At 32.1% G+C, this 23828-nt stretch overlaps 3 protein-coding genes across 5 annotated transcripts; 2 read left to right on the plus strand and 1 right to left on the minus strand.

Annotated features, from left to right (window-relative positions):
* Positions 1-1543: 1543 nt before the first annotated feature.
* LOC107418468 (alpha-glucosidase) lies at positions 1544-6709 on the plus strand. Its single transcript, XM_016027169.3, has 5 exons — positions 1544-1788; positions 3011-3741; positions 4197-4427; positions 4651-5297; positions 5739-6709. The coding sequence occupies exons 1-5, from the start codon at positions 1559-1561 to the stop codon at positions 6621-6623; spliced, it is 2724 nt and encodes a 907-aa protein (XP_015882655.3). The 5' UTR covers positions 1544-1558; the 3' UTR covers positions 6624-6709.
* A 425-nt stretch (positions 6710-7134) lies between these two features.
* On the minus strand, positions 7135-15530 carry LOC107418662 (uncharacterized). Of its 3 annotated transcripts, none has more exons than XM_016027368.4 (13): positions 15250-15526; positions 13481-14096; positions 12718-12902; positions 11884-11964; positions 11746-11787; positions 11611-11655; positions 11306-11392; positions 10770-10896; positions 10598-10678; positions 9387-9512; positions 9051-9115; positions 7918-8023; positions 7135-7506 (listed from the first exon to the last, which is right to left on the minus strand). In XM_016027368.4, the coding sequence occupies exons 1-13, from the start codon at positions 15286-15288 to the stop codon at positions 7406-7408; spliced, it is 1701 nt and encodes a 566-aa protein (XP_015882854.2). In that variant the 5' UTR covers positions 15289-15526; the 3' UTR covers positions 7135-7405. The 3 variants fall into 3 exon arrangements, 2 of the variants coding, with proteins under 2 accessions (XP_015882854.2, XP_015882850.2); XM_016027364.4 differs by having other exon boundaries at positions 9387-9518; positions 15250-15525; XR_007241702.2 differs by lacking the exon at positions 9051-9115 and having other exon boundaries at positions 9387-9518; positions 15250-15530.
* Positions 15531-18597: 3067 nt separating this feature from the next.
* Positions 18598-23386, plus strand: LOC107418555 (geranylgeranyl transferase type-2 subunit alpha 1). The gene is made up of 8 exons (XM_016027261.4): positions 18598-18939; positions 19071-19233; positions 19468-19628; positions 19728-19832; positions 20290-21093; positions 21193-21373; positions 21992-22178; positions 22841-23386. The coding sequence occupies exons 1-8, from the start codon at positions 18824-18826 to the stop codon at positions 23227-23229; spliced, it is 2106 nt and encodes a 701-aa protein (XP_015882747.3). The 5' UTR covers positions 18598-18823; the 3' UTR covers positions 23230-23386.
* The last annotated feature ends 442 nt before the right edge of the window (positions 23387-23828 follow it).

Genomic DNA, 23828 nt, shown 5'->3' on the forward strand with positions numbered 1-23828 from the left:
TTTCCTGTAAATCATTTTTTATAAATTATTTTTTAGAATGTTTGGTTAGTATCATGATATTTAAGATTTACAAGTAATTAATAATTTATTTTTTAAAATTTGAGAATAGGATTGTCTTTTAATAAAATATAAAAAAATAATTTATCAAGAAATTTTAAAATGACATTTTATTTTCCACTCTATTTTCTTACATTATGACATATAATTTTCTCCTTATATAAATCATTTATAGATACAAAAATTTTAATTTCTTCGGACCATTAATTTTGAAACTTTGTAAATGGGCCTTGAGTTAAAAAAACGAAAAAGAAAACATATTTCTATAAATCATTATTCTATATATTTAGTATTTAATTTTTGTTTGATAATAAATCTACTATTCATGATTAAATCCAATAATTTTACGTCAAAGGAAAAATCCTAATAAATTCTAATAAATTTAAATGAATTAATTTCCTTTTCTGATTTTGTTTGTCGATCAGGATGCTCACCATTTTTACGGAAATGGAATATCTCAATATAGCCCCATATGTTTTGAAGGAATTTGAAATTAAAACAATTAGATTGTTTTACTTGCCTAAAATAGAAATACGTGCGTGAAATAGGACATAAATCTAATAATTTGAATACTTTTACGAAATAAGTGATATACTTATGGTTTCTATATTTATGATTTGAAGTTTTTTGAATAACTGAAGGTTGATTGATAAATCATAAACTTTTTATTTGTACTATATATTCTTTTTTATTAATAGCTGGCATTTATATATTTGTTATAAAAATATTTTATTTGGAAAAGGACTTAATGATATTATTGTTTTGGTTTTTTTTTTTTTTCCATAAAAGACATTTAAAAAAATAAAAACGAAATTAATCTAAGGTTATTAGTATTTATGAGAGTTTTTCTTTTTAAGTAAAATATGTGGATATACTTTTAACTAGTAGACATTAGATATATATCATATACATACATATATATATATATATATATATCATGATGTAGCATAAAATGTTTACTTCAACTTAAGATAGGATCCTTATCCAGTTTTGGAGGTTAAAATGATACTAAACCGTTTTTTATTCAATATTAACCTACTTATTTACATAATTTATTTCATATTAAATTAAGAAAACCATAAAAATCAAGGTTAAAATTCAGAAATATTAATAATGGATGCATTTTGGAATGTATTTTTATAAAAATGATCTCATCAATACTAAAATTGTCTTAAAATATGAAAATTTTTTATATGCAATTGTTATAATATGGTGTAATAAAACAATTCATCATTGAACGCCTAATAATATGCCAATTTTTGAAATATTAACCATTTATTTTGCATTTTGCCTCCGTTATATATAATTAATCCTCCTAGAAATAGACATAAGATACAGAATAAGATGAAGAAATCAGTACGTGGTGGAGGTGCATATATAGAAATTAAAGATATGATTTATTTGTCACGTTGTTGTCTTTTCACTTCCCACAGCATTGTATTTCTATATAAAGGAGTGGAATAATTTGCTTCCTTCACCTCAAAAGTGAAACATTATCATCATGAAGAAGAGAGAAAATCTTCTTGAAATTCCTTGTTTTCTTGTTGTTTTAGGGTTTTTATTTCTTGGTTTATTGAATGGATCGAATGGACAAGATCCTATTGGATTTGGATACTCTGTTCGATCCGTTGTTTCTAATGACACCGGCAAGTTCTTGACTGCTGAACTTGAACTCATCAATGGTACCAACACTTTTGGTCCGGATGTACAATCACTCACGCTTACTGCTAGGTGAATTTGATGAAATTTAGCATTACATGCTTTATATAATTATGTTTCTAAATTGTTTTGTTATATTTTACTTTGTTTTTGTATAATAATCACGATTAATTTTGCTAAATTTATTTAAGGAAATTTTCATTATTACACTTAAGGGTCAAAGAATAAGGAAATAGTTTGGTGGATAAAATGCAAAAACCAACATGGTTAAGGTGACATAATGTAATTACCGTTTTGGGATTTCATATTTGCTTTTCTTAGCTTAATTTTTGTTTTTTTGTTTTGTTTTTCTAGACTATTACTTTTTGGTTTTGTTTTTATTTTGTTTTATTTTACAATTAATTAATACATTTGTGTAATACCATCTAAGAAATAAAGATGGATTTTTTTTTTGCGATGAACTTTTAGATCTATGTTCTATTATATAATTTTTGGTAAGTATGATAAAATCATGTAGTTAGCATTTCACATTCTAGTTCCTATTTTATTTATGAAAGTAGATTTTTTTTTTTTTTTTTTTTTTTTTTTTGCGGTATGTGTACTAAGTGTTGAATTATATATATATATATATATATATACGGAAATTCTATGGTGAGGACGGTCCGTATGAATACCGTAATATTAGTGACGGTTTTTCATAGTATTAACGATGATTTTTTAGAAAATTGTCACCAATACTATAAAAAACTGTCACCAATATTGTGATCCGCATGAGCACCGTCCGCACCATAGACGGACTGTATATATATATGTACACTAAATTATAAAAAACTGTCACCAATATTGTGATCCGCATGAACACCGTCCGCACCATAGACGGACTGTATATATATATGTACACTAAATTATATTTATTTATTGTAAAATTTTAAAATGATAATTCATTATAAAGAAACTTCTTGAAAAAAAAAATTGTTAAAATAATATCTAAAATGTGTACAAGTACTAATTTATTTATTCATTTTTCTAATTCAAACATATTCTATTTTTCATTATCATATTAAAATAAATATTCCTACATGGATTTTTCAAATTTAATGCTCTTTATTTTTTTTTTAAAATAATGATTGAACAATACTTAAAAATTCCAACATAATTAAAAAATAATAATACGTGTATGCATTTACTTTATTAATTGAAAAAAAAAATTATTATTCTATTTTGTGAAAACAAAATTCTCTTTAAATTTTTTTTTTTTTTTTGAATGAATATTTTGGTGTGTCGTCTCTCACAGCTATGACACAAAGGACCGTCTGAGGATCCGAATCACAGACGCCAAAACCCAAAGATGGGAAATCTCCCACGATATCATCCCCCGACCATTCCATCCCACCAACCCCCTAAACCACGACCACCTCTCTCCGCCGTCGGAAAACCTCTCCTCACCGTCGGAAAACCAGGTCCTCCTTTCCGACCCAAATTCCGACCTCGTCTTTACCCTCCACAACACCACTCCGTTCGGCTTCACCGTCTCTCGCAATTCCTCCGGCGACGTCCTCTTCGACACCTCCCCCAATGGTTCGAACCCCGACACCTTCTTCATCTTCAAGGACCAGTACATCCAGCTCTCCTCCTCTCTCCCAGACAACAACAGGTCCTCTCTGTACGGCCTCGGTGAGCGAACCAGGAGCTCCTTCAAGCTCACCCCTGGACAGAATTTTACCCTCTGGAACTCTGACATCCCCAGCGCAAGAACCGATGTCAATCTTTATGGGTCCCACCCTTTCTATCTGGATGTCAGATCGGCATCCGGTGATGGGAAAGTCGCTGCCGGAACCAGTCATGGTGTTTTGCTGCTCAACAGCAATGGGATGGATATTGTATATGGTGGTGATAGGATTACGTATAAGGTGATTGGTGGAGTTGTTGATCTGTATATCTTTTCTGGGTCGACGCCAGAATTGGTGACTGAGCAGTACACAGAGCTTATTGGCCGCCCTGCCCCTATTCCATACTGGGCTTTTGGTAAGTAGGGAAGGATCACAACCCTCTTTCTGAGTTAGGAAGTATTTTTAGCTGACTTAATTAAATCTTGGATAAATTGTATTTAAAATCTAAATTGGTTATGTTGATGCATCTACTAGAGAAACAATATATATATATATATATATGTATGTATATATATATATATGTATGTATGTATGTATGTATGTATCTACGTACATAGTATTGTGGGATAATGATCTTTATTATTTTCCTAAGGCACAAAAATTGCACAAGGTTATGGAAAATTTCGCTGGTGGTGAAGAGAATAGTTTGAATAGTAAATGTTATCATTTTAGAGTTAGAAAAAAAATTTGAAGGTTTTTTTATTTGAACTGAATGAAATTTAAACGCTGTAGCCGACTGTCATCCATTGTGTATTCCTGGAAATTTTTGACATTTTTGGCACAATCGTTTTACTTCTATTTGTTTTGTAGGATTTCACCAATGCCGATATGGTTACAAGGATGTTTCAGATCTCGAAGGCGTGGTTGCTAATTATTCCAGTGCTCAAATTCCTCTCGAAGTTATCTGGACTGATATTGACCACATGGATGGCTATAAGGATTTCACTCTTGATCCCATTAACTTTCCACAGGATAAGATGAAGAATTTTACCGATAGGTTGCACCAAAATGGTCAGAAATATGTGCTCATTTTAGATCCCGGTATGTGCTGATGGTTAACCTTATTTTCCTCTGTTTTTGCCGTATTGACAATATTCACCAAGTAAAAGGAACTCTTCTTTTATTTTATTACTCTTTTGGATTCAAAATATATGAAAAATGTGTATGAATTTGACGTAGTTAGCCAATAGTTTTTTTCAAGCTAACCAATTCAATTTCAAACAAGTATCTTATTATAATGATAATTACCTTGTCTTCTACACAGGTATTGCTGTGAATGACTCATATGAGACCTACACAAGAGGGTTAAAAGCTGATGCATACATTAAGCATAATGGTACTAACTACTTGGGGAAAGTTTGGCCTGGACCAGTCTACTTCCCTGATTTCTTGAATCCAGCTGGTGGATCTTTTTGGGGTAATGAGATCAAGATATTTCAAGATATTATTGCCTTCGATGGTCTCTGGCTTGACATGAATGAGATAGCCAATTTCATAACTACCCCTTCCCTATCAAATTCTACACTTGATGAACCTCCATACAAAATCAACAGTGTTGGAGGCCAGCGAGGCATTAGTGTTAATACCGTACCAGCTACAGCTTTGCACTTTGGCAACATTACAGAGTACAATGCTCATAACCTTTATGGTCTACTAGAAGCTAGAGCCACAAATGAAGCCTTAGTTAATGTTACTGGTAAGAGGCCCTTCATACTTACTAGATCAACTTTTGTTGGTTCTGGTAAGTACACAGCACATTGGACTGGAGACAATGCTGCCAAATGGGAGGATTTGGCTTACAGCATTCCCGCCATTTTGAACTTTGGATTGTTTGGAATTCCGATGGTTGGAGCTGATATATGTGGTTTCTTGGGAAGCACTAATGAAGAGCTCTGTGCACGTTGGATTCAGGTAAGAGTACAGTTCCATCTGGGCATGATATGGATGTTATATAATTTTGTTATACGCCCAGGTGGATTAAATCTCCTTTTTTTTCCTTTTACATAAATATCATTATATAAGTTGATTTGTATGTGTGTGTGCATTGTCATATATCGTATATTTCTTGCATTCAAAAGAACTTTTAGGGATTTTGTTGATAATATATTACCTCAAATTTTTTTATCAATTAATGTCCTTCATGCATAGCCATATAGGTGGAAATCTGCACACCATTTTTGCAATTACTTTGTTTTCACCCTGCCCGTTATAGAGATGTATAAGTAAATCCAATGAATGTTATATGAAACAGATAAGATCTTAGTTTCAAATGATCTGCAAATGTTACCATGGGTTGGTGGGGAATTTGTCTTATGCCCCAAGTTGATGGCTAACACTTTTCTTACTATACAGTTAGGTGCTTTTTATCCCTTTTCAAGAGACCACTCTGACAAGAATTCAAACCGTCAAGAGCTTTATCTCTGGGAGTCAGTTGCTGCATCAGCCAGAAAGGTTCTTGGTCTCCGCTACCGGCTGCTCCCCTTATTTTACACATTGATGTATGAGGCACACAAAAAGGGAACCCCTATTGCAAGGCCCCTTTTCTTCTCCTTTCCTGAAGACAACAATACTTATGACATCAATTCACAATTTTTAATTGGTAGAGGTATATTGGTGTCACCTGCATTGCAGTCAGGATCAGTATCTGTTAATGCATACTTCCCAGCAGGAAACTGGTTTGACCTCTTTAATCTTTCTCATTCGGTGAGTGTACAATCAGGAAACTTTGTCACACTCGACACACCTCCAGATCATATAAATGTGCATGTTCGAGAAGGGAATATCTTGGCCTTGCAAGGAGAAGCGTTAACAACAAATGCTGCTCGGAACACCACATTCCAGCTTTTGGTTGTCAACAGTAACAGCACAAACAGCTCTGGAGAAGTTTTTCTGGATGATGGGGAGGAAGTGGAGATAGGAGGAGATGGAGGGAAGTGGAGTCTTGTTAGTTTTTCAAGCTCAGTTCAAGGGAACAAAGTTGTGGTTGAATCAAATGTTACAAATCCAGAATTTGCTTTATCTCAGAATTGGATTATTGATAAAATTACTGCTATAGGCTTGGAAAATGCTACTACAGTGAAAGGTTACCAATTATATCCATCGTCTGGAAGCAGTTTCAGAAAATATTCTGGTATCAAAACTAGCTTTGAGAGCTTTGGTAAATTCAGCAAAGTAGAGGTGCCAGGGTTGTCATTGCCTATAGGAAAGCCATTCAAGTTGGAAGTAAATCTTGGGTAGCGAAGCATTAAGAATTTTGTTCAATTAATTGTAAGCGAACAATAAATTCGATAAATAAATCACAGCTCATGGTTGTTTTCTTTTTCCATTTGGTTCTCCTTTTCTTTCTTGCATTTTAGTGTGTTACTTTTTCTTTGTTTTTTGTTTGGTTAGAAATCCAAAATATATTCTATTGTACTTTAAACATTTGTGGTGGTGGCCTACGGTGTTATGCTGCTAAACCAGCAGCATCGTGCTTGAAGGTCCAAGTGACATAAATTACCTAGTTAGTGTTATGGGCACCGAGTTCACCAAGTAATATGGCAAAGATAATATGTTACTATTGGTTGAAAAATTAATATATCTTAAATATAAATTAGTAAATCCTTAAAAAGTATAAGCTTGTAAAATAAGAACATATCATTTTGTCATATCACTATCTAAATAATTTGGTGCCCATAACATTATTGTTACCTAAATAACTTGCACACCCTTTTATATCAAATTTTCGAAAAACCATCATCAAATTCTCCCAAAAAAAAAAACAAAAAATTCTGAATTTAAAACTGTGTTGATCTCGTCATATACATACTCTAATCAAAACTTTCTGAATTTAAAAAAGTTAAAACATTCGAGTAGCATTTCAATCCAAGCGCTCATATGAGCTGTATGTGTGTATATATATAAATATATATATAGTCGTATTCCTTGAGCATTTAATGAGGGATATCCACATGGTAAAGGAGAAGCATGCCACCTCCATGTTTGAAACACCGGGATGATCAGAAAAAGACCAAGCTAACTTAGCTTCTTGGAGTTCCTCCAAATTCTTCCAAGAGGCGCTCAATGGTCTTTCTTGATGTAAGCTTGTCAATTTCAAATGCTCTCATCTCCTCTCTAAGACCTGTATGAGCAGCAACATGTACAACTTCCAAGTTTCTTAATTTCTATACAAACAGAAGCAACCAGCTAAGATGAAACAATAACATGTAAATCTTGCCCAGTTTTTTGGCATGTTGCCTAATAATAATGGTGTAATCTCAGTGTGGCATGGATTTTCATATATAATTTAAGGCACAAAAACATACTAGTATTTGTTCCTGATACGTTATAGGAAAGTGGAACCAACAATTAATTTCCACTTATATATGTAAATGAGTAAATTCCACCTAATCTCTTGTTCCTCCTTATGTGACTTCAGGATATATATATATATATATATATTTTTGGAGTGGTGCCTATATACTCCTCTACAGACTCCACATATCAAACAGAAAGGTGGCAAAATAATTTATGGTTTTGGAGAAAAACTTGCCTGGCCGATGGATAACTTTGAGAGGCAGTTGGGTTGCATTTGAATTCAAGAAAAACAGCAGATTCTTCATACGCTCCACAGACTCAGCAGAGACGAGGATCTCCCTCTAATAACATCATTTACAGACAAGAAATTTAGTGTCAGTTATAAACTTGCTTAAACTATTCAAAAGGAATAATATTTCACCAATTCAGAGACAAATCAAAAAGATTCTTGTTTGACTACATGTTTCCTTCGTGGACACAAACCATATAGAACCGACACTTAACCCAGTAGATTTAGGAAATATGAAATTTTCACAGGTCAAACAGAAGATAACCTTTAAACTATTACTATTAGAGAAATTCTCATCGCACTAGCAAACAAGATATGTAGTGTATCAATTATAAAACAGTTGAAACCATGCAAAGGGAATAATATTTCAGCCAACTGGGAGACAGAACAGGATTTTTGTTTCCATTTTTGATTAATTATCATTTTTTTTCCCCTAAAAAATCATAGCTTCTCTATATATATTATTCTCTTTGGCTGTCAAAGACATGATTTCTACTAACAAACTAGCAATGGTGATTATGTATGGCGTGCGAACCAATCAGGATGTTAAGCTGCATCTAACTGCACAAAAACATGCTTTAACAAATTAAATTTGAGATGGGAATCTCATGAAAAGGGGGTAGGGGAGTTCTTGACATTTCACAGTCTTTGCAATAGATGACCATGCATAAAACAATACTAATAAATAAAAAGTATAAGTAATAATAATCCTCCTTTTTTAGGTCCTTTTATGAAATTAAGATTCCTTATATTCTTCTTTTAATTGGAAAAAAGGGCCATGTGCAACAAACATGCCTAACTTTCTTATATTCTTCTTTTAATTAGAAAAATGGGCCATATGCAACAAACATGCCTAACTAAAGTTGTCAGGCATATATAAAAGAAGAATCCTCGAAAACTCTTATTCAATGTTGGTACGAGTTAGCATACCCAAAAAAAAAATATATATATATATATATATATCATATTCCACCTTCTAGTGTTGATTCTGTTGAATAAGGATCCATGACTGGTCAAAACCTAAAAATGGGGGATTAACAGAAGGAGAAATAGCAAAAGAATAAACCATGTACACGAACCTTGAAGTTCTTTTGCGAATCATAATAGCCAGATACAATCATGAGAAGCCGTAGTTTTTCAAACTCTGAAATTTCACCAACAGAAGGGGAAAAAAAAATTAAAAGTAAACAACAGCTATCCACATTCCACAAGGACTACAATTACAATGTTCATAACCATACTTCTTATTCAAAACTGGAACAAAAATGCAGGTTAACTTTCTAAGATTAAGCAATGATCATACAGTGCCATGACTTCTTAACACTATATAGAATGATTTCCAAAGGTCTTGGTAAAAGCAGATATACTGAGAGTAAATAGCAGAGATCGATGATATAAAATTTATCAGCACTTACGCTGAAAGTATTTTATTTCTTGAGTTGCAGTATCCTCGTGAGCAAGAAGGTCTGCAACAGAAATTCCAATAGAACTCATCCCGATGTGTGAAACGAACATTCTCGCACCAGCACTCTCTTGCTTACCTATTCCTTTTTCAGTTTGTGAAATGTTAGTCCGAGTAGCAACAGTTTACAGATGGCAACCAGAGTAAATTTTCACAATGCATCAGTCACAAAGCACGCTATGAATAAAGACATTATTATCTGTTTCACAGTGATGCTTCAGAAGGAAAAAAAATAAAAATAAAAATAAAAATAAAAATAAAAATAAAAAAATAAAAAAATAAAAAAATAAAAAGCGCACTAAAGTATCCCAATATATTCGGCAGCAATGAGAAGAGAAATAGCATAAATGACTTGGTGTATACTTGGGAGCACCTTAAGAATTTTGGCTTGGTGGTACTGCCTTTATGTATATATGATATTATGACTCGTATGCTCTACCTTTTTAATGACTGGTATTAAGACGAAACTGGTTGCTTGTGGTTCTCTTTTTAACTGTAACTTTCAAGGATGCTTTATCCAAATATTTGGTGCAGTCCTCTTTATGACAATATCATCTTCTAGACCTCAAAATTAGGTGTTATTTACAAAATATCAGGGCTATGGATTACAAAAATATCTACAGACACATAAATATCAATATTGATATCAGATATTAAGAAAAGTGATAAGTATCTAAATTGATAATGAACCTATCAATCTTTCTGAAGTTTATGTTTATTGTCTTATAAAATTCATATTTAAAGATTAACAGGGCATCAAAATAAGTCACCTTCAAGTATGAATTCTTCATAGAAATAAAATTTATACATATTGAATGTTAATTTATGAGGTTACTAGCAAATGTCATTACAGCATGATAATACTATATACATTTTCTTAATACCAGATGCAAGTGTTAAGTGGGCATGTTATTACCTATCAAAAATAAAATTATTAGTATTTTTATATAATTACCCTTGTAAATTTTAACTATAATTGTTTGGTCATAACCTATTGAGGAAGTGGAAGCATAGAATGGAGGTAATACTAAAAGAAATTGTTAGACAAGTGCAATAAGACAAAAGCTAAAAGATTTGACTTTTTAAGGTCTGGGACAGGCACCGGATAAGGTCTAATTTAATAGCATATAAAAGAACAAGCAAAGGTTTAGTGCAAGTACGGACCTACTCTGGTCCACCTTTTGAAATCTTTCCGCAAGATATCAACTACTTTGAGCTCGGAGACATCATACATTTTGTATCTTACTGCAAAATCATACAAATCGAGCCTCCCATGAGTTATAGAAAAGGACCGATAACTGAAACCTTTATGCATAACTTGGGATAAGGAACATACATATCTGATATAGACCATTGCATCCAAAGCGACCAGCACCGTGGATTAACAAGGTAGCCATGTACTTATCTTGGGAGGAACAAGAATAGTTGGATAGATTTCCAGTGTCCATAAGGATGCCAGCTAACTGCAAGCAAGAAAATGGAAACCAGGAAATAGACATGTCTAAGGTCATAGCGTGAAAGTTGATCCCTCCAAAAACATAAGTGCTATATAGTTATCCAAGTTATCAAAACTTTTAGTGTGCAGAGGAAAAACTAAAAGGACTGAAATACGAACAAAAGAAAAAGAGGATAGGGCAGAGCATTATTGCATCACAATTGCAATTACTGGGAGATCTAAAATGTAAGTGGCAAATCCTTGGAGAAAGGAAAAATTGAGGGAAGGAGAGCAAAATCTCTTGCTTTGGAAATTCACTTAAATAAAAAAATAAAAAATCTCACCAGGTAGGTGCTTAGTTAGCAAAATATGAAATTACATATACAAATATGTTCAGGAAAAAAAAAAAAAAAAAGAAGCTACCAAAAAGAAGTTACCAATAGCCTACTAAGTCCTTGCCCAACCAAAAGTTCAGGTGAAGTCAGTGCAAATTTCTCAGCAATAAGCGTACAGCAAGAGCAGTCCTGTTTCACAAATTAAATAAATTAGCATACACCACTATGCATGCTTAGTGTGATTTCAAATTCATATATCACACATAAGCTGTTAAAGAGCATAAAAGAATCAAATGCTTGAAATTGGAACTTTTTTCATAATGAATTATTTTTAACATAGAAAAAGTAAATAAACAAGTAAATAATGAAAGAGAAAGAAAATTATAGCCTAATTCATAACATGATACCTCTCCTGGGGTAACATTCTGAACCCAAGGATATCCTGATTCACCCTGTAAAGCAAAGAGAAATGCTATAATAAATATTTTCAACAAACAATGTCTCTAAGCAGCAAAAGAATTAAATTGGGATCATTAAAGCACCTTTTTGCAATTTAAAATTTCAACTACTGCCTCTTTTAGTGCCTGTTTACAAAGACAAAAAAAAAAAAAAAAAGAGAAAGGTATTATATTAAATGGTCAATGTTAATAATATGATCAGACTTCAAAATAAAAAGTTACCTCTTGTTTAGTTGGCAGCTTGTGGCTGTTTAATAGAACTAACTTAAGACTCCCAAATAGATCATAATATGACAGGTCAATCTGTTCAACAGAAACGTTAAAATTAGCACATATATACAAAAAAGAAAGAAATATATGTAATAACATATGTGCACCCATACTACATACTATTGCTACTCATCTATCCCAAAAGCTTTAGCTGATAGAAAGCTGGCCCAACAATGTATGTCAAGCTGATTTTCAATACACTCCTTCACGTGTAAGCCCATTAAGAGGGAGAAGAAACTGGGCTTGTACATGCCATACAATGCAAACACAACCCAAACTACAATTGAATACAAATAACACAAGAGCTCTCGGTCACCGAGTCTCTGATACCATGTTAAATAGCCATCTATTCCAAAAGCTTAAGCTGACAGGAAGTGGCCCAACAATGTATATCAAGCTTATTTTCAACAGAAAAAAACTAAAACCCGTAGATAATGTTAAACAGAATTATTTAAACATTGGGATCTAACATACTAGATGTTCCATGTTGATTACTTGAACCAGAAAAAGTGTGGGGTTGAATGGTGGCTGGAAGGGAAAAATGCATATGGTAGTCAGCACGCAAGACCACCTGAAATTACATGATATTGTGTACCTATTCCACTTTCCCTAGATCATTTGATTTACTGAGCTAAATCTGATATTTTATTTAACCAAGAAAATTATAACAATAAGCTTATTTCAATAAGATAGTTGTCAGCTATGGCTTTCTCATGGGTCTAGTGTCCATCCTAAGAAGCCAATATCAACCTTACACTAAGAATCTCAGAACCAAACAGAACACACCTCATCTATAAAAATTAAGGATGTTGGATCAATTTGACAAGATTCAAGCAACCAATTGAGCTCGGCATTAGAGCTTAGGTCGTCCCTCTGCATATTGATGACAGGCACAGTGCAAAACTCGTCAGTTTTCTGTGTTTCATGTAGGTAGAAGGCATACATGATGGTTGAAGCAACAGATCCAACACCTGTAAAGAGTGAAATAGACAAAGCATTAAATTTGTTTATTGCTGAAAATGATAGGACAAATCAACTACATGAAGACTAGGCAAAATGGTTAAGAAAATTAAAGGCACAAATTGCATATGGCAGTAGCAACAACAGGATGTTTATTCATTCAAAACATAATACAACAAATATTGTATTCCTTTTCTATACGTGAACTCCCAACAAAGAAAAATAAAATTGATAATTCAGAACTGGATGCATGATATAAAACCTCAGCAAAAATTTGTCAAATTTGGGGAAATAATTGTGTTGACATTGGTGATTATCCAACCATGTGTTTGAATAGAACTGCAACATATCAGCAGGCAGATATTTCATGAGAAAATCAAATACAGTATTTTGAACTTCTGAAGTCATCTGCACAAGTAGCATTAGAGTTATCAAATGTTTAGAATTAGTTAACACAGCTTCGCAGCTAAAACAGTATACATACTTCTAAGAAAGCAGGAAAAACTAAAAATAAGAGAGTCAAGAAAGGAATCTTCAGAAATGATTGAATTTTTTTATTTGAGACATTAAGGTTGACCAAAGGGATTACCAGAGACATCTTGGCCCATTACAGCATGTAAGAATCTTCCTGGGACCCCAGCATTGATTTCAGCCTTTCCAGCTTTCAGATATAAATCAAGCCTACTTGTGCTTTCACAAACTTCAGTAATTACCAGTTCTGGAGAAAATCCATTGTAAAATGATGCAGCAGACTGAGGAAGTGGAATACTCGATAGAATTCCTTTTGATTTACTTACAGTATATGTTTTTTCAATTATTGGCCTTGATAGGGTAGGTAAAGCTTCATACACTTCATTTGTGTCAAGGGTTGAAGAAATAGACTGATTTACGGAATCATGCTGATCTTCTACATCAAAAGCAAAATCTGACCGAGTACTTGTGACTGCTGATGAAGTTGGTTTAGCATCTTTGAACCATCTCCCAGACGAAGACCGTCCAATTGGTTCAAGGATAATATCTGGTGACATTGACTCTTCCAGAGATGATCCCATACATTTCTCAGATATATCTGGAACATATTTTTGTCTTGTTTTGCCAATATCTGATGTAGATTGAGAAATTTTCTGGCTGCTAGTATTCCCCTGATCATCACCTCTTAATAAACCATTGAAAAATGAATTCTCACGTGTCCGAACATAAGGTTCCTGCAAAACAAAAGGGGAAAAACAAATAAATAAAATAAGCAAGGTAAACTAATAGTCTATAGAGTGAAGCTTCTTACTACTACTACTAACAGAGAAAGACAAACAAAAAAATGAAGCTCTGAGAGAGCATCTCCTGGCCCTTCAGGTTTGATGTCTCATTTCCCTTTTTACGCTTTTTTAGTAAAATGTAATTCATTGTTACAAAAGTACAGAGATGCAAGCTGTTACAAATTGATCATGCTGTTCCTTTCTTATTGTTAGCCATTATGAGGTATTCTATACATGGAGTTGTATGTTCGGATTTTATTACCATGACTGGTATGCAAACATGTTGATATTCTTTATGATATTCAAATCTAACAAAGTGATATTGCAGATATCCATCACCACACTAGAATCAAATAGAGGCCAACACCTTTTGACAAGTTTAAAATTTAAGGTAGAGACTCTTAGTCTTTTTGAGCAAATAGCAGTAGATTAAGAATACAAGATTTAGCAGTGTCTTGCCAACAAATTGCATAAAGTAATGGACAGCTTCAACATGACTTACAAAACAAAATAAAAAGACTTTTAGATCTTCAGCTATATCAATTAGGAAGTTATAAAGTGCAACTTATACAAATAAAGGTTAATGCTTCTCAAAGAATCAATGCAACCAAATTTTTCTCCATGAGCTACTTATCCACTGCACTGTAACTGCCCTACAAGCTGTGAAACTGGTGCAAATGTAATGATTGCATCTATACTTACTTTAGGCCCATATGCATTGAAAAGTTAGTTACACATTTCCATTAGTTTGTAAATTTTAGTACATATTACCTTATGGTACATAAAGTTAGAAGTCCAAGCATATTTGATTAATCAGTACACTGACATTGATTTATAGCCTTTTATTTATTATTATTATTTTTTTATATAAACATAATTTTCACTTTCCAAATACTTGTAAATCGTTTTCAGTTCATTGCTAAGCAAGAAAAAATATACTACCACACAAAGGGAAAAAAAAACTGCTAATCAAAAAGGGAAATAAATACAACGTAGAAAATGTAAAGAAAAACAGAAAGTTGGGTATATATATCTAGGCATTTTCAAATTTCAACAGTCAGAAAAAGAAAAACTTTTCGCTGCAAGAAAATGAAAGAAAAATAACCTGGAAAGGCTGCCGGCGAACAGGTTTTGGTGAGCCCATGGTGTTGATAGTGAGGAGAAGGAGAAGGAGGAAAATGGTGGTGTTGTTTTGAGGGCATGGATGGACGGCAGAGTCGAAAAGTAAAAGAAAGAGACGATACAAGAGACGACAAGCCTGAGAGTTCTTGACAAGTCCGCCATTGAAGAGAAGCTTAAAATATTCTTTGTTAGGACATGCTCAAAAGCCAAACTAACGTACCTTGTTCTTCTCAACCTTCTGTTACTTGGCCTAGGAAAGTTGAATGTCAGCATCAGATCGGATCGATGGCTAACACGTGTCCTTTTCTATAGGAAAGTTGAATGTCAGCATCAGATCGGATCGATGGATAACACGTGTCCTTTCCTATTTTCTACGGCTGGGATTCATTCATCGTTGCAATTTCTTTTGCCACGTGAACACTTCTCATTGATCGCCGTTGAGCTATCTAAGTTTCGAAATTTCATTTTATCTTAAAATTCAAAATATAAAAATATCTACTATAAAAAATTATCATCAATAAAAAATAATAATAATAATTAAAAAATTCATTTTTAAAAATAAAAATTATTAATAAAATTATAAAATTAATTTAATTAATAAATTAATTATCAAATTAACTATTAAAGTTATAAAAATATTAAATAGATATTATATATTTCTTAACTAATCGATTTATAATAAATATTAATAATTAAAAAAATTGTATTATTAATTTAAAAAATATATAATAAAATTATTTATTAATTAAAATATATAAAATAATTATTACAGTTACATTATATTTTATAAATGATATTTCATTACTATAAAACTTATGAATGGTTGAGAATTATTTATATTCATTTATTTTCATTTTAAAATGTGAAATATAATAAGTAATTATTGAAAAATATATTTTTTTGATAATTTTGCATGTAATTGTTAATATAGTATTGATATTAAAATTTTAAATCCTAATTTATAGAAAATATATTTCTTGTATATCTTTCAATTTTTGTCCATGTTTAAATTTTTATTTACTTTATAATATTCATACAAATAATATAAATTTTATAAATGTTTCTCCTTGATAATTACATATAATTTTTAATATACTATCGATACTGAAATTTTAAACCTTGGTTTGCAGAAAATATATTTATTGTATAGCTTTTAATTTTTATTCAAGTACAACTTTTTATTTGCTTCATAATATTTATACAAATATTAAGTAAATTATTGTAAAAAAAAATAATAATAATAGATCGGTAAACTTGTAACTTATGATACTAATTTTCTCTAAAAATATAATAGGTAGACTTATCTAATGTAATTTTAGACTTTTTTAGTTAAACGTGAATTTTCTTTTTTATTTTTATGTGCCTAATTATTAGAAGACAATTAAAAGGTAAAAAGAAAAACTATCAATAATATTAATTTGGCAAAAAGTTTTACTTAACATTAATAATATTCATAAAAAAATTTGATAAAAAAATTATAGATATTTTCAAAATTTCTATGTAAATTTATCAAAATTTCATGAAATTATGAATTTTTTAATCAAATTGTGTAGGATTTAATGTGGATATTATAATGGAAATTTTCATGGAAATTATGGAGAAATATCAAAAACTTTGATGAATATTATGAAAATTATATCTGTTTCCATTTGGACATTAAATGTTTTTCGATGTGTTTAAAAATTGAAAATTTCAAAAAAATTTCGTAAAAAGTTTTGATATTTTAAACTATACCTCCAATCACCCACTATAGAAACTAATTATTAATAATAAGGGAATTTAGCGAAAAAAATTATTAATAATGAGGTATAATTTTTCAAACTTTTATTAGGAAATTTTAACATACAAATCATTATATTATTATATTTTTATTTTTTCAAAATCTTATTTTTTAAATTTAATTTTCTTTGCCAAATTTATTTCATGCTTTTAGTATAAAAATATAAAATTAGGTCAAAATTCTGAATTATTTTACTTTAACAACTCTTTTTTTTTTTTTTTAAATAACATTCCAGCTGAAGATGCTATCTAATTCTATATTATATGTGTCAAAATATATTATTGGATTTAATCGACATGGTTTAGGTCAATAAAGTAAAAGTTTAAATTAGAAAATAATATCATCAAATGAGTTTGTCCTAGTTAATAGACACTCACCATCACACCTATTATTGAAAACAATATATGTAAAAACAAAAAAAGGAAAAAAAAATAGAGAGCAAAATAAAAAGCTTTGTACTAGAGGGATAAAAATGTAATATATATTTTTCAAGTGAAAAATATAATATATATCATTAGTTTCAAATAATTTATTTTATTTTATTAAACTAAGATCTACTTAAAAAAATGAGTTGACAACTTATAAGGCAATGGCTTGGATAAGGGAACCTACCAAAGCTGTAATGAAAGATGTTTTCATAAGGCAATTGTCACTGTTTATAGATCCGAATTTGGATGATCTATCAATGATCAAGATGAAGCTTAGGCGAAACTAAGTGGAAGTTCGAACTGATTGTTGTTGAAGACTTGGCAAATAAGTTGTGGTGGTAAAATGCCACTCAAACCCAGAACTAGTTAGTTCTTTCCAAAATACATTGAGGTTAAGTAGTTGATTAGACTTCTAGGGGCAAAGAAGTTTTTTGGTGTGGGCTACGAAAGTAGTACCAAATCAAAACAAACTCTGAATATTAAATATTACTTCAAAATAACAGGGATCAAAATCAACTAGTGAAACGATGGGGGATAAGCTACATTGTCAAAAGGGGAACAACTCGAATCATCAATTAAGGTCCCTAAATGACCGATCAATAATAAAGAAGGGAAGGTTGTAGAGACAACTAAGAGGTTTGCTTAGAAACAGCCATCTTTGAAAGAGTGCATAATAACTCACTGATCGAGCACTCTTGCATCAAAGATGAACACAGCTAAGCGATCTACCAAAGTTATGAGATGTAAAAATGCATCAATAGTAGAGCGTTCCATCTAGAGAGAAGCATCCGTGTAAGCAGTGGTAGATGAAGTAGAAGCTAAAATACCAACTTTGAGCAACGCAAACATTAGTGAGAATTTAGTGTCTAAAAACCTAAAGGTTCCTATACAAGATTCGTGCACAAAGGGTAAGCGTCTACCTTTACCATTGATGAGAATCTAATAGTTAATAATAGTATGAATTTTATCTTTTAAATAAAAATTCAATAATTATTAAATAAAAACCTTAATTTTATAAAATAAGATTTTTTTTTTTTTTTTCTCTGTGTGTGTGTGTGTACATATATTTCTCCAAAACGTGTCGTTTCATTAAGTGGCATTTATAGGGTTGACTGTTTAAGTAGCTTCTTCTTTCTCAGTTCTCCTCATGAACACGAAACTGCGAACTGTAAGCCACAAAACCAAATGCAAATCTGTTTCAAATTGACGATTCGTTCACAATATCGACTCGAATAAAAAATAAAAAGTATTACTATTTATTAGTGAAAATCGATTCGAATAAACTAAATTAGCGAGCACTGGTCCTTCCAATTCACTATTTTTCAAGCTCTGAAATTTTATCGGAGAAAATGCATGGACGGCCTCGCAAATCTCCGAAACCAGAAGATGAAGCGGCTTCAGCAGCTAAAGCTCAAAAGCTTCGCGCCCTTCAAACGCAGTTCCTCTCTAATCACCATGAAAAGAAGTATATTTCATTTATCTATTTATTTATTTTTCTCTTTTAGTTTTCTCTCTGATTCCTGCGATCCAAACACGTTTGATGGTCTTCGTCTATCATTTTTCCATTGATTCATTGATTTGTGACATAAATTTCAGTTATACTAAGGAAGCTCTTGAGATAAGCGCCAAGCTCCTCGAGATCAATCCGGAGTCTTACACGGCTTGGAATTACAGAAAATTCGCTGTAGAATACAATCTTGCTCATTCCAACTCGGATACTGACTCAATCAAATCCATTCTTGACGATGAACTTAGAGTGGTATAATCCTTTTTTTTTTTTTTGTTTTGTGTGTGTGTGTGCGTGTGCGTGTGTGTGTGTGTGTGTGTGTTTTTGTGTGCTGAGAAAATGTAGTAAAGAAGGAAAATTTGGCAAGATTTAATGCAGGGTTAAAAACTACATCGTGATAATTTTTCTCAATGACCAAACAGAGGGGTAATTTCCAGTACTATGTGTTCAAGATGAATTTGAATTTCAGAGTTGATTTTTATGCAGGTAGAGAGTGCGTTGAGACAGAATTTTAAGTCTTATGGAGCTTGGCATCATCGAAAATGGGTGTTAAACAAGGGGCATTCATCAATTGATCGTGAACTGCGGCTTGTGAACCGGTTTCAGAAAGCCGATTCCCGGAACTTTCATGCCTGGAATTACAGAAGGTGCGTAGTCCCGTCGCCCTGAAATTTAGTTATAAATAAAATTCTTAAGTTGTTGTTTTCATTTCTATGTTAATGTTATTTATCATCAAAATTTTCCAGATTCGTGGCAGCTTTGATGAGCAGACCAGAAGAGGAAGAATTGAATTATACCACTGATATGATAAATACTAATTTCAGTAACTATTCTGCATGGCACAACCGTAGGTATGAGTTAACGATTATGCATTCTGTATATACTTTTAGCTGTTACAAGTGGAAAGGAGTGCTACTTATTTGTCTGCTTGAACGGAGCTCTCTAATATAGTTTGTCTCCAATTTGTAGTCTTTAAAGACGGTACTTCATTTTTTGGTTGTGAGTTGTCCCTTGAAATCATTAACATTATGAATATGTTTTATAATTAAAACACTGATCCTTTACTGGTATAGTGTAGTAGAAAAGTAGACGATTTTACGCATGCAGTAGACTATGATTAGATTGATTTATATAATTTCTAAAGAGTCCTGCTATTCCTTCTGGTTTTTCATTAACTTTATCTACCTTTTTGCATTTCACTATAAAATTATACCATCAGAAACGCCGTATTCTTTCAGTGTATGTTAATTACCATATGATGCATCATTCTTTCCTGAGCATGTTTGTAATCATGAATATGTTCTGCAGTGTGCTTCTGTCTCATTTGCTAAAACAAAAGGTTGAAGGGTTTTTCCCAAAAGAGAAGGTTTTGAGCGAAGAGTATGAACTTGTTCACCAAGCTATTTTTACCGATCCAGATGATCAGAGTGGTTGGTTTTATTATCTTTGGCTTCTTGATCAGACAGTTAAAGGCGATGCTCCTCTACTGGTTTCTTCTTGGCCTCTTCATGGTTCCAGTATCACTCTGTCAGGAGATAAGTGTTTGGAGGACTCGACTTTATCTTCATCATGTTGTTACCATTATGATTCAGGAACATTTCCGCTTATTCTCTATTTTAGTCAAGCCGTTGAAGGTGTAAATTCATCTACAGTTACTGTCAAATCTTCATTTTGCACAGACAATGATCTTACTTGGAAACCACTTTCCACAAATAACTCTAAAATGGCTCAAGTTTGGGTTACACATATAAAGTTTCCTGACAAGGACCTCCACTGTTCTGAAGTATATCATCTGGAGGTTAGCCTTGGACATCCTCAGGGTATTATTTCTATAAGTGGCTTCAACTATAGCCATCCTACCCAGATTACGTTTGAAGTGCGTTTACAGTCTGTTCAAACAGAACCACTCGAAGAACAGAATGGGAAGATGATTTCATGGGAAGAAGCAAATTTTCAGAAACATGAGATACAATCTCAAGAGCCAAATCCAGTTGAGTCTTTGAATAAATTAATTATAAATGATTACCGAGAACCAACAACTTCCAATTGGCGTGCAGAGACTTTAGCTAATGAAATAGCTCTCTTCCGGGAATTGTTATCAGAGATAAGCTGGTGAGTTTGTCTTATTTGATAGGAAGAGAGAAACTCTTAAGTGGCTACTTTGTTATTTATTAATTGTTTACTTTTTGTCAATTACTCTTGTTTTTGTAGTAAAATTGGAAAGCTTACACTAGCAAGACTGTTGAAGGCTCATGATGCCATTTTGTCTCAGTCTCCCCAAAAAATGGTGCATTCTGAAGAAATTCTTAGACTTTATGGTGATTTAATAGAGTTGGACCCAGGGCATTCTTGGTACTACAAGGATGAATGGAGCTTAGTGTGTTTACAGCAGGTGATTCCCTCTTCTCTGATTAAGAGAAAAATGGTTCTTTACACTTTTCACATTTGTTTGTTGATGAGAATGTTAGTATTTATCTGGATTTTTGAATGTATCAAAGACTTTTTTTATTAAATAAAATTAGGAAGAAATAATCCTAGACAATACATTGCATAGAATACACTATCACTCTCTAATTTTTGGATGGAGAAAGCATTTGTTTGGAATTTTTTATGCTCGTGCTACTTGTGCATATGGATTTTCATGCATGTTTTTCATACTGCATCTACAGTTTCAGGACCTCTGAAATGGATAGTGCTAACTTTTATGTTAAGAATATGATGCTTTGTCAAATTATTTAATTTCTCAAGTGGAGTATTTTATTATTGATCCTATAGAAAGTATGACCAATGCTTAGGGCATTTATGTGAACCTTTTTTTGGTGGAAGTGTTCAAGAGAAAATGATTTATTCAAAAGCTCATATCAATAAAAACAATTTTGTTTGCTACTCCATGTTATTGTTTATCCATTAGATTGTTTGAAAAATTCCTGCTGAAGATCTTGTGAGCACGAGTTAACATTTAATGTATCTTTGAAAGCTTAAACACTTGCATATTATGTTGAATTATCAGGTCATTTCGGATGGAGAGTCACTTATGACACATTGCTATCACTACAAAGACTTGAAGGGGTCAAGTTTTAGTAATTTTATCTGTCTTCGACTAAATAATTTATCATTATCGCGGATAGGGTCTGTTGAGAAATTATTATGGGTCCAAATGCTTGATCTCAGCCACAATGAACTTCGATCAATTGAAGGTACACTTCTACTGCCAATTATGTAAATCTTGTATATCTAATTGGGGCTCTTTACAAGAGTTATGTTCAAATTACAATTTATGTGCACATTTAAGACCTTTTCTTTTTAATGGCTCCCTCGTCCAATAAACTTGTTCTCTAAGTGGTTACGCTGTTATGCTGCAGTGGTCTGTAGTGGTCAAATTTCCTATGAATAGTGTTTAGCTCGTGTTAAACCTATTTACACAATAACGTTTGTTAAATTCACATACTTGTCAATGAATAAAAATATTGGAAGTTTGATATTTCAGGTTGTAGACTGGTAGTACTGTGCCATGTAGAGAACTCCCTCATAATTTAGAAGTTTATAGTTCTGAGTTTTACTGGTAGGTACGGTGCCATTTAGAGAACTCCCTCATGATATAGAAGTAGATATTTCTGAGTTTAGTTTTGGAAGGTTTGGAAATCTATGAACTTATTACATAGTTGAAGCATTGAAATAAATGTGAATAGTTTTATGAATGACTTGGATTTTCGAGTTGTATGTGCTGACACTGAAGTTCCTGTTGCATACTTATCTAGTTTTATGGGATAGGGTTACGTTCATCATACATATATAATACTCAAATCAACTTCATTGTTATCATTTAATGAAAGAAGTTCTTACTTGGGTCTTTTGACAGGATTGGAAGCTATGCAGCTTCTCTCTTGCTTAAATTTGAGTTACAACAAACTTAGTAGTTTTAGTGCCCTGGGGCCTTTGAGACTGCTGAAGTCACTAAAAGTTTTGGATATCTCATACAACGAGATAGGTTTACACTCAACTGACACAACAAGGTACCTATTCTCTTCTCCTCTGTCTCATACAGAAGACATTGATTGGACAACTGATGAGATTGTAAGTGGGGGCATCAATCAGACCTATCATTGGGAGGCCTTTTTAATATTTAAAGGCTTGAACATAACACAAATAGATGTTTCAGGGAATGCTATTGAGAATGAAAATTTCAAGGCATTTGTTATTAGGTTCCTGCCTATAGTTAAGTGGCTAAATGGTGAATTGTTGCATTAATTTTCAAATCTTTGTTGGTTTTCTCATTTTTTTTTTTCCTTCCTTTTTGTTCTCCATACGGTTTGTTGTACCAACTAACATTATATTAGAAAACAATTACACCTTTGAACTACCCAAGTCCTGTCTTTTAGGGCTGTTTCTAGGGTAAGGCTACCAAGGAGTCCCCTTAGTCTCCAACTCACCTTATGCCTTTTTTATTTTTGATTTATCTTTTTTATTGTTTATTTATTTAATTCTTCCCCATATATATGGAAGAGAGATCACATGTTTAAATGCCTTTAATCAATTGCAATATGAACTGAGTTATTATGCTAAAATATAATTCACTAATTTTGGATTTGATCCAAGTTATTATGCTAATATATGAAATAATTTAATTACATTGAAATTATAAAATAGAGAGAATGAAATGAGAATAATTTGTTTTTAAATGAATAAGAGAATTGAAATAATTTAATTTCTTTAACATATATCAGTTTAAATAACTTACAATAATAAGGTGTTTGTCAACTGATTATTTCTATAACATAAATGATTGAAAGAGTTTAAATGAAACAAGTATTTTAATTATGATTTTATAATTACTAAAGTTTAATAAC

This window comes from Ziziphus jujuba, chromosome 1, assembly GCF_031755915.1.
Source record: "Ziziphus jujuba cultivar Dongzao chromosome 1, ASM3175591v1".
NCBI classification, from domain to species: Eukaryota; Viridiplantae; Streptophyta; class Magnoliopsida; order Rosales; family Rhamnaceae; genus Ziziphus; species Ziziphus jujuba.